The sequence below is a fragment of the Accipiter gentilis genome, chromosome 18 (assembly GCF_929443795.1).
Source record: "Accipiter gentilis chromosome 18, bAccGen1.1, whole genome shotgun sequence".
Classification (NCBI taxonomy): domain Eukaryota; kingdom Metazoa; phylum Chordata; class Aves; order Accipitriformes; family Accipitridae; genus Astur; species Astur gentilis.
In genome coordinates this window covers 18763588-18775575 of record NC_064897.1, presented here as the reverse complement: position 1 = coordinate 18775575, position 11988 = coordinate 18763588, and the positions used below count along the sequence as shown (strand labels likewise).

General features: G+C 36.1%; 1 protein-coding gene across 5 annotated transcripts in view; it reads right to left on the bottom strand.

Annotated features, from left to right (window-relative positions):
• Positions 1 to 11988, bottom strand: part of DNM1L (dynamin 1 like) — a 41898-nt gene that overhangs the window by 21024 nt on the left and 8886 nt on the right. For 3 of the 5 annotated variants that reach the window (XM_049821556.1, XM_049821558.1, XM_049821560.1), the window contains exons 2-6: positions 9141 to 9288; positions 3252 to 3290; positions 2024 to 2070; positions 818 to 889; positions 169 to 255 (exon numbers count right to left, since the gene is read on the bottom strand). In XM_049821556.1, the coding sequence (XP_049677513.1) occupies positions 169 to 255; positions 818 to 889; positions 2024 to 2070; positions 3252 to 3290; positions 9141 to 9288 (393 nt within the window). The remainder of the gene's footprint in view (positions 1 to 168; positions 256 to 817; positions 890 to 2023; positions 2071 to 3251; positions 3291 to 9140; positions 9289 to 11988) is intronic. The other 2 variants (XM_049821557.1, XM_049821559.1) reach the window with 1 other exon arrangement.

Here is an 11988-nt window from a genome sequence, read left to right as displayed (position 1 = left end):
TCATCTTGTCATCAGAAACCAGCACCAGAAAACCAGATCTTACACCAGAAGATGGTGACATCTCGAAATTATATAACCACCTACAGAATAATGCCAAATAGTGAACATACACTCATTTCAAAACACACTGTTCACAATGAATCAGAAAAAAAGCATTCCACATCTTACCTTTGTCATTCCAGGTAAATCCACAAGAGTCAGATTTACAACATTAGATGAAAAAATCTTAAGATGAATAGGTTCAGGACTGATCCCCTAGAAATATATTAATAATAAAAATTAATCACTGTACTGGATTGGTAAACGCACCCTTTAGAAAGCCAAAAGCTGTAGTTTCATATGAGAAAAAAAAACTTTCTTTCATCATGCACCTTACAACTGAGGAAAAAAAAAGTCAGCCACATCTGTCCACCAATTCCTTTGTCTTTGGAAGCAGGCATGTTTTCCCCCCTCAATATAAGCATAGAAGCTTTTATATTCAGCAATTACATAGATAGGCAAGAATAGAATACTTGCTTTTATAATTAAAGCCATGTATGTGGACAAATGGAAACAAGTTTAACTCAAAGTTCATTTTTTTCACTATTACTACAGAAGCTTTGAAGTAAAGCAACAGCAGTTCTCTGATTTTCTTTTAGCTGAAGTCATTTATCTCACAAACACAGTGAAAAAATCTTAAGATAGCAAGCAGCATTACTGTGTTCTTCATTAGAATAGTTCAATGCTTTTCACTTCTAGCTGCCAAAACCGTTTAAGAAAGGTTTAAGCAGGAAGAGAATCTCTATAGCAAGACAAAGATGGACAGTGCAACATTTACCTTATTATTTCCTGAAATCCTCTCTGTTTCATTTTCAATTTCCTGACGAATTTCATCAAAATCCGTATAGATCTGAAGCACGAAAAAAAAAAATTGTTTAAAAATCAAAGACGGCATACACTTACCTAATTACAAAACAATGCTCTCTTCTCCAAGAGATAGTGAAAAACTCTGTAACTAAGTATACAGAAGGTGAGGAAAAATAAGAATAACTATTAGCCCTTAAGCTAATGCTAACAGCAATCATCAGTGCTAAAAATTACAGAAATCAGAATCTTGGTATTTAATCTGTTGATTAATACTGTGAGATGGCAGTTATTAGCACTTACTACCCCATCAATGTCAGACAAGGTATGAAATATTTTTCACCTACAGAGAATTTCAAACACTTAATTCTACTTCTAATCTAGTTGCAATCCTTTGAAGTTAATAAACAAAATGTAGTTTGAACCCCTTCTCATCTCAAAGGGGACAAACAACAAGGACAGAGTTTCATTTCAAAACATTTCCACTCTTGTCAAATCTATTCTCCTTCCATCAATCCAAAATAACTTAGCACAGAGCTACCCTTGCACAGGTTCCCTCTGCATTCCTCTCTACATATCCTTCAATTTCTAGCACTGCCTAGAAGGTGAGGAAATAAGTTTAAAGTAATAAGCACTTAAATAATTCATCTGCCAACAAAAAGATGACTGTCTTCAAGCAAAGAATTAAGCTTTGACTCTCTTATAGAAGTCCTAGGTCATCTCAGTTTCTGCTTCTCCCCCTTGATGAGCATTAGGTTCTTCCCTCCTCTTCAGCGCTTTCTAATAAACCTCTGAAGTAGCCAATTCTTCAGTGGACTGAAATGACTTGTGACTATATACTTCCTTCTCTTTGCAATTTCCATTCTAATTTCTCCAATACACACACACCAAAAAACCCACAACAAAATAACACAAAAAGGATTAAGATAAATAACTCGGCAGAATCAATAACCCACACAACAGACAACCATTGATAAAACTTTGTCTTGAGTTTAAAAGAATGTTTCCAGAATTTTTCTACTCATAAAAAGCAAAACAGAAAATCCTCAATACTCTGGCATATAGTATAGCAGGTAGAATAATCTCCTTTTTGGGAAAGTCAAGGGAAGAGATATAGAACTAAGCATATATATGACAGCATATTTATGACACTGTTACTCTATCAGCAGAGTAAACATACCTTATTTTTGGTGTGAAGAAATTTACCCCATTCTTCAGCATCTATCTCTGAAAACAAAGAATTGATACATGAGGAAGAGGAAGCAAATGTACAATGACATTTTTCCAAGAACCTGTTTGTTGAAAACTACAATGCTTTTTTTTTTCCCAAGCAGCAACAGAAAAATTAGTCTGCTTTCTACTGTTAGATGTAGATAGCTCAATACAAATTTATGATTCTGCTTATGATTCTGCCTATTTAAACACTGCATCTCATTACTCTTTTTCATTTGGCTCCCTTACACAAGGTCCAACTTCTTAATTGTGACTGAGCCAATCAGCTATCCTACCATATTTCAGAAATGGTCTAGTCCATTAAATATCAGCTTGCAACAGAAAACAAAAGAATTATTAGCAATAGCTTAAAAAATCTGAAAAAAATACCAGCTTTTAGCATCTTTTCTTTTACCATGCAAGTAAGATCAAATTACAGCTGAAAGAAAAAGTTAGAAAAAACTGTAGAACCAAAACCAAGCAAACAGAAAATAAGTAAGAATTCTGCATAACAATGAAGTCTTAGGAGAACATGTCTCTTCCCAAATCTGCCAAGGACCGAACATCTTAACTCTTGTCAGTCACCACCGATGTCCGGAATAACTTGGGGGCTATTCAAGAGCAGTCCCAGAAACAGCAAAGGAGGTTTTGTCAATTCCTGTTTTGTAGTGCAGGCAGCAGTTTGAGTAACGCTGCGTAATACTCACACTTCCACAGCTAGGCTTCCTAGTGTTAGGCATAAGTTCCATTTCAAATTTTTAGTTTGTGGTCATTTCCTCTCTGATCCCTGATACAGCAATCTGCTCTAGAAGAATAGTCTACAAGAAATTTGGCCATTTGGCAAACACACTGATTACCTATAATCATGTCATCTTTCAAAACATTTTTGCCACTCAAGTTGAATTTCAAGATACTGAGCAATAGAGATTTTTTTAAAGGATTTGGGAATTAAAAGTGCGGGAAATTCTATGAAGCGGCAACGGCACAGAAGAAAAGCAAAAATCATCTCATTCTAACGCAACAAGGTCAGAAAACTAAAAATCAACCAGATCACAAGACAGCAAAATAATCAATCAACACAGTAGCCAAAGTGTAAAAGTGTAATCAACAATAAAGTGGCATGAAATGTATGTGGTTTAGTGTATATAAGCATGCACTTTATGTGGAGGGAGGAAAAGCAAGTGGATAAAGGCAACCTTTAGAAAGGTGTCTTGGATTTTTCCATGTAGCAGGGTCTGCAGTTAAAGAGAAACAGCATTGAATGATGTTTAAAATTTTAATTCATATTTAATATAGCATTTTGTTAACTTTCAGTACCAGATTGTATTACAAAGATCACAAATGCATGCAGACAGATGTTCATGCTATTCTACTATTGATGAGAATGTGTAACATATTAACAATAGGCACAGAAATAAGACCTTAACTAAACACTGATAAATGATGCATATTAATCAGATACTCTATACAACAAAGTTTACTTGATGATGACTCTATTATTGCTGTTCATCTAATTCCAACAGCTCACAATATTTTTATCTGAGCACAGAAAAGAGCACCATCAGGTTCTGCAAAGCTGAACTTCTTTGGCAAAATATGTTCTTCGTCATTTACTCATGGCAAGAATGACAAAGAGTAAGGAAACATTTTTCATGTCACTGGAAATCACATTACTGTATGGGAAAGAAATCTTAAGTTTTCTATCAGTCTTTCTAATGCTCAATTAAAAAAACTCATTATGGCAGTTCTGAGACAGATTTGAGAAGAGACAACATTAGCTATCATCCTTCTCAACTTTTAATTTTCTGAAAATATTTATGGTAATCCCACTACAAAAAAACCCCAACCTTTTTATTGAAGGGTTGATGAGCTTACAACTCTCTATTTTTATGTGATGCTAGTACAGCATCATGGAAATGCAAGAATCAAACAAACCGGTGAAGACGTTTGGCACATGCCTGTCTGGCACAAAATGCAAGTAGCACAGCAACAATCAATTCAGTTTGGAAAGCCTAGTACATCTGGGGAGTTATTTTAATGTCTTGCTTAGGTGGGTAAGTCAAAGTTTTTATCATCAGTGGAAATACATTGATTTAGATTGAATGGATCCATTAAGATAACAAATTTTTAAAACCAACTGCTTTTATCCTTACTGTTCTGCAGGCACATGAGCTATGAAGAAACCATTGTTAAGAGGCAGCTTTTGTTTGTCTTGGTTAGTGAAGAAGCAAAATTACATACCAGTCTCCAAATTAATTGCAAAATGACAGGGCTTATTAATTCCAGGTTATTAAACAGTTTTAGTTTATTTACAGTTCAGAGGAAATAAAGCAAAATGCACATACAGGAAGAAACTACAGTATCTTCAGGATTGTATTGCTCATCCTTCCCCTCTTAAAAATTGAATCTAAGAAAGTAAACACAGGCATAAAGCCAAGAAGAAAAAGATACAGCAAGGTACTGCACCATTACATGTGAAAGGTATGGAACAAGCACTCTCCTGTTACGTCCCTCCTAAGGAGATGATGTCCTCCTAGCACACACTGTTTTAGCCTTAAATTACTGAGTTTGTGCTGGCATAGGAATTTCCAGCTAGGTACTAGGCTTAGTTCTATGTATAAAGAAGTGTCTTGGTTTAGTATAATCTATTAACTTTTTAAAATACATATTAAAAAAGATGCATTCTAGTCAGAGGCATTGCATTTTAACTTGTTAACATCTACGGATCAAAGGAGACTGAAAATTTTTTAAGCTTTAACAAGCTACAAGTTTTCTTTGCTATATGTAACACAAGAGAAGATTGAGGCCATGATAAGTGGCTTAGTCCTAACCTCAGTCTTGGTGCACATGAAAAAAAAAAAAAAAAGAAAAAAGTTAAGGAATAAATGCAGGCTCCTGATATGTACAGAAAATCTCATCTGGTCCAAGTATAAGCTTTTAGAAGTTTCATTTTACACAGCAGGGAAACTCTTGCCCCACTCTTCAGAGGAAGTCTGTACTGACACTCCTTTAATACTTGAGAAAAAATTCCCAATAGCTCTAATTGAATGCAAAGGAGATTTTAGAAAAGGAGAAGGGATTTGCATTACTCAAAATGCAAGGACAATCAAGACAAGGAGAAAATATTTTAATTAGCCTACATTCAACAACCCAATGTTCTGGTTTACATGTAGAACATTTTTTTTATCACTAGTTTCACTGGTAAATCAGTCTTCCCCTGGTTATGTTACTTTCTGGAAGCTTTTCAGACAAAACTTCCAGGTGAATTAATCTCCTGATTATACTCAAGATTCTATGCTAGATAAAAGTGTGTACAAATGACATTTTGGTCATTATAAAATTATTACAGATTGTAAGAAATTATTAAAACAGCAGCTATTAAGAATAAACAGACCCTGCCTTTCAAAAAAACATCTCCTGAATAAAGCAACAGTCTGCTTGCTTTTCTAGCTTTTCATATCTTGGAGTGAGACCTGAAAACTTTAACTGATATACTGGGAAACTAGACATGATTATGTTATTTTTCTCAGGACTGTTAACCCCTATACTGCAATGCTCCTTTAAGAAGTTCAAATACAGTACATTGCTAACTGACTTCAGTCATTCATGTATCTCTTCTGTCTTCATAAAGCAACAGAAGTGTTCTTCATAGACAATGGAAACACAAAGAAGTTGTTCAGTCATAAAAGACTACCAACACAGAGGATTTCTCGCAGCCAGGCAACAAGACCTTCCCAAATACTAAAAAGGATAAAAATCAGCAAAGCATGAAGAATCTTACCTGTTTTCCTAGCTTTCTAGTTCCCTTACCTTCACAGCTCTTGGACCCAGTAGACTACCATCTGAACTCTCTTCCCCCCCGCCTCCATCACCTCATCCTTTCCTAGCTGTTTAAATAAAATAAGTAATAAAAAAAAAATCCAACTTGTGAAAAAAACATGTGCACATCTTCCAGTCCCTTCTGTATGTTGTACCATTTTTTCCACCCTTGACGCTAACTAGATGGCAAGCTCTTTTGAGTGAAAGCTCTTTTTCTCTTGTGCTCCTACAAAGCAAAGTACAATCAAGCAGTCCACACTGTTTGGGAGCTAGGGGTAAGAGATTCCTATCTGAAGTAGAGCACAAAAAGCTGACAAAACAGTGTTGATTTAGCAAGCAACTGATCTGTATTAATTATTCCTGTGTTCCTTATCAATTCTATCTGTTCAGAACAATGTTCAGGTTCCTATTCTGGACGAAGAACCTATAAACATTTACTAATTGACCATTCATACATTTCCTCCTCTTCTCCATTTCCTAACAAATGGATAAACTACCAGAATAGGTCTTAGCTACAAGACCAATTTAATAATTCACGAGTCCAGGCCCAGTTCTCTTGTAAACACCTCTTCTCTTGCAATTTGATAAGAGAACCCCACAGTGTGGTATCACCACATCAAAACATACCATATGTGCTACTATATGTCCCATGTAGCCACTAGAGGCTAACAATAAACAACAAAAGCATAATGAGAACATTTCCTTCACACCAAACTATACACCTCTGAAGAATATATGTACCAGTATGAGATACCATGTCATGAAAACACAGCATTTCTTATTTAATGGAAAATTAATCTCTCTGCTGGTTTTGATTACCTTGAATTATTGCAGTAACCACAGTACAAGGGTATCGCATAGCTCATCAGTGACTTTGAGGAACAGGAGAGATGATCTTTAAAGTTTCATGTCAGAAAATCAGAAGTTAGTTCAAGTGTCTGGCTGCAATTCTTTCTCAACAGTCTTTCACAACGTGCTCCCAAGAATAAAATAAAAAATTAAAAAAAAAAAATCCAAAAAATCCAGAAAACCCCCAAACTCCCTAAACTGATATAAACTGATATGAACTGATACTCTTTGGCAGCTCACATGCATCAGAAGATATCAAAATTAAGCTGTTGGAGAGACACAATTTTTTCCTTCATAGTCATAAAGACAAGGCAATATATAACACTAGTACATATGTAGACCAAGCATTAGGATGGGTAAAGGTAACAAATCACAAAACAAACCACAAAACAAAGAGGCAGTTGCATAAAAGTATCTGTGAACACAGAGAGTTCATTACCAGCACACTCAGAAAGCAGCATGCCGAGACTGATATTCTCTTGTCCAATATTCAACTTATAAAGAAGAAACCCCTCATCTGGAGAAAATCCTTTTCTGCAAGACTACGGATAGATTTACCTCTGGGAAATCCCAAACACATATCCAACCCTACCTCAACATCCAACTCATAACAAACAAAAATATGACCTGTAATAGTATAGTTACTTATTACAATGTCAGACAGCATAGCCAGGATAAGAGGTTGCCATCTTTTTTCCTTCCAAGCTACTTGATCCCATCTTCTCAGATGTAACACCACAATCTATACGTATGGTAAACAAGATCAGTGACAAAACCAGACTGCAATTTGCCTGAATTTTGGAGGTAGAAGAGAGGCATTTCAAACACAACTGGTAAGTCATAAAGGCTTGTCTGTTCTTACCAAAAAAGCCCACGTCTCTCTAAGGAACATCAAGAAGAGATTATAACATGTACATCTTACATATTGATTCCCCCCCAAAGATCTAAATGGGCCTTATAAATACTAATTTAGCCCAACATCCTTATGCAATAATATCATTATCCCATTTTAAATTTAAAATCTGAATCCCCAGATCAAATGCAACCCACAACAGAAAGGCTCTGCCCTGACCCAAAACCATCTTTTATACCTGTGAAGTTGCAGAGCAAAACAAAATCACATTTTATCCCACAACTCAGAATCAAGGCATTCTGAAAAGTACCAGAAACTATACACTACACAATGTAAGTAACATAAAACCACACTTAAAGAGATCAAATGTGCCACTTCTAAGAGGTTGCCCAGAGACTCTCACAGTTCTCCACCCTTGGACGTTTTCAAGACCCAACTGGATAAAGCCCCAAGCAACCTGGTCTTGTGTTCATAGTCAGCCCTTTTTTGAGGAGGAGGTTGGACTAGGGACCTCCCGAGATCATTTCCAACCTGAATTGTCCTACAACCTCTCACAATCCAGCACACCCTAGATCGCACACTAAAAGTTCTTAATTGTTATGAACCCAAATTGTGCTCTCTGCTTGCAGCAGTAATGAAAATTGGAGCTTAAACCTTTCAAACCGCACAATATTAGTAACTGTTCTTCAGAAACCAAAGGCTACAAATATTACATGAAAACGAATACTGTGAGGAACTTTTTTGATACCTTGACTTACTATTGCTAATAAATTCCAAAAAGACTGAACACAATGAGAATTAATAGTTATAGCCCCAAGTTTATCACACCATCAAAAGCCTGTGTACTTTTTACTGTCTACATCAAAAAGCTAAGATTTATCTTATGATCAGAAGGTGGCTATGCCACTAAGATCAAGAGCACTAGTTAGTATAGAATGAACGTTTAAACTCCCAAGGGACAACTGAAATTACTTTCTTGATCTGCTGAAGGATAATATAGAAACAATACACAAGACACAAGCTTTAAACTATACAGCTTCAGAACATTTAAAGAGTTGCTTTTGATGTGCTTGGAACCTCTCAGTGCAGCCCAGTAAGGCAGCATCTGTAAGCTACAGAATATGCCCATTAAATTGTTTGCATCTACTGCAAGTTTGTTTTCATTTCTCTGTAACATACTCATCCTCTCAAGGCAAAACCTTATTTATACAGCAAAAGAGGAGGGGAAGAAAAGCACAAACAAGAAAATCATGTTTTCTGTACTCCAGATAATCATCATCCTAAGTGAAATGCTTTCTTTGGCCTGCTTTTCTCAAAAGCATTTCCTAAGAACAAACAGGGAAACTTAAAACAGTAAAGATATTTTGAATATCCAAAAGATTTTGACTTCATGACATTTGCTAGATGGACAGAACAGATGTGATAACAGCTGCGTTTTCTTCCAAGTAAATTTTAAAAAGCACACGCGAGTTTTAAGATTACAACTGATTTTTCAGTCAAATGAACAAGAAAGATTAGAAGTCTCTTTCCTACAAGGCAAAACACACTCTTGGATCACACTTACCATTTTCATCTCCAGCTGTTTTCCGACCATCCTCTGGGGAAACATGCACCAGCTGCAGAATAAGGGGTCTCCGGGTGACAACTCCAGTACCTCGTGGGAGCAGATCCCTCCCCACAAGACTTTCCAACACAGAACTCTTTCCACTGCTCTGAAAATTGGAATACAGCTACATGATTTTCTTAAACATCAAAATGCTGTAATATTTTAGTTTTAGCTTGCTTTCATCACTCCTGCAAACAGTGCCCTATTCTGTCCTCTGCTATTCAGTGCCTAAAGGAGCATCTGATAGACTTAGAAAAATTAATATCCTATTTAACATTTTCCACCCCAAATATTAATCTCTCCAGAAACAGTTTTGGAAAAGAAAAAATTATTTTTCTCTATAATGCTCAGAAGCAAATTCTATGTCTTCTACATCTTGCAGTAACACTTCACTCTGTAGACTAAGGAATTTAACATTCTGTTAGTATTAACATGGCCAGCTCATGTTAATACTAACAGGAGCATTATATGAAAAGATATTAACTATGTACACTTGAGTACATTAAGCTATTACAATCTTATATTCCTTTCAGGTTTGGGGTGTGTGTGTGTTTGTGTGTGTATAGTGTCTTATACAAGCTCCATAAGTGCAGACATTGTTTTATACTCTAAATATATTAAAAACCCCATTGTTTTATACTCTCTCCCAATCTGTGTGTGTGTATATATATATTTATAAGTATTTACAACTGAATTGACTGCAAACATCTGTCTATTGTGAAGTACTTAAAAGCTGTGGAATTACAAATTTGCTTTGAGAGTCTACATTTAAAATGTTGTCCTATTGCACCTCTGTATAAAACGCAGAATTGGGCTACATGGTCCAATAAGCAGCTGTGAATACATGGGTTTTAAGAGTGATTCAAGACTACTACCATGTTAAAACTAACAATAAACAACAGACCCAGATATGTCAGTGTAATACTTTGAAAGTCTGACTGATAAGATTTTGGCTTTTTAATAGAACTGTATTAAACTCTTCCAGTTTTCTGCAGCTGGGAAGTCAACATGAGCATGCCATGAGAAAACCTACTCTGACAATTATTGCCATCAGCTAGGAAATGTTTCTATATTAATGCTACTACCAAGCAATTATCTTAAGAAGAAAACCAAAAAAACCCACAAACCCAAAACCACCACCAGATGCTTCTGACAGCTAGAATGTGCATTACTGCTATACAACCTCAGTTCAGCTTAGCAGTTCTGAAAGAACAGATTCAAGACTTTAAGTAAATCATAAAATGAGTACATAACCTAGCATAAAATGAAATAAAAGCAGTGTTGCATATCTTTTAAAATATCATACCTTTAGTGACATCTTGGGTGACTTTTCTAAAAATGAGAAACACATCAGCAGAGATCAAGCAACACAACACTATCAGACGGCACATTTCTATGAGTGCAGTAAGACAAGACAGGAACATATCATATGAGAGCATTTGAACCTATTAAAATAGGACTTGTATGCAGAAACACATAATAAATATTAAAAAACAAGTCCAAACCCCTAGAAAGCTTCAACAATTGACAACAAATTAAAGCTTTCTTTTCTTCTAACACTTTACTGTATAACTACGCTTTATGGCACAAAAAAATGCTGTTTTATCAACAATGTCATTTGTCTCAATAGGTAAATAACAAACCAATGCAGATTTTGTATATTTTTCAAAGTAAATCTAAGTTAAATTTGACAGCAGTGAGGTCAACTGTCTAGAAAAAGTAGGGAGAAGGACAGGGTCACATGAAACAGAAAGATAGCCTTATTAAGATTTTTTGCTTCAAAAGACTCCCATAGAAAGTAATGAATAATTTTCTTCAACTGACCTTCTCCAATCAACTTTGGGCACCTTCCATTCAAAGAGCTTATGACAGGACATTGGGCACTGAAATCTTACCAAAGAGTAACTGAAGCACAATCTGGCCAAAGCACGAACCAGGTCTGGAAGCCTCCCTGAGAGAGCTTCCATTGTAGAATACTTCTGAAGAATTACTGATATTACAGAATGTGAAAAAACATAAATTTCAGAATGACAAACAACAAACCACTTCTTAACAAACTTCATAATTTAAAACAAGTGGAATGCCTGCTCAAAAAGATGAGACATGGTGAAGGTTCACCAGCTGTACTGGGCGGGGGGGGTGGGGGGGGTGGAACAAAGCCACCAAGGTTTCATTTATTAAAAATCTCTTTAACACCTCTTCAGCAAGATTTCTTACACACGGCTAGAATGATCACTCAGTCTTGAAGGGCTGGAGGTGACACTTAGGTGAAGTGGCTTCTCCTGAACATATAATCCAAGAAGAGGAGGGACAGTAATAAATAGCCAGTCCTTACCAAGAACCTCATCAAGACAGGAAATCAAAATCCATGGGACAAACTGCTGCACGCTACTGCTCATTGTTTGGTCTTTCCGAAAGAGTGGTATTGCAGGAAGTTGAGATGGGCACACACCAACCTACGTATAGAACTAAAACACTATGCCTTACACCACTCCCACAGTTATCTTTGGATGTAGAACGAATTATCTGGATCCTTTGCAAATGTGAAGTCATACATTAGATGAGAGACTACAGTACTCCAAGCATCAGGAAATTTGTTTCAAATTGCATTACATTCCCTTATTAAAGCAATCTGTTCTTGAAACATAATACAGTATCTAATGACGCACTCCTTAATCGGGGCCCCATACACGTCTATTACCAAGAATTGTCTGGGAATGTGGTGAAGAAAGCAGTAAACACAAAGATGACCTTTTTCTGCCAGTGGGGCGAAGTGAAAGATATGGGTCTGTTCAGAATACAAATT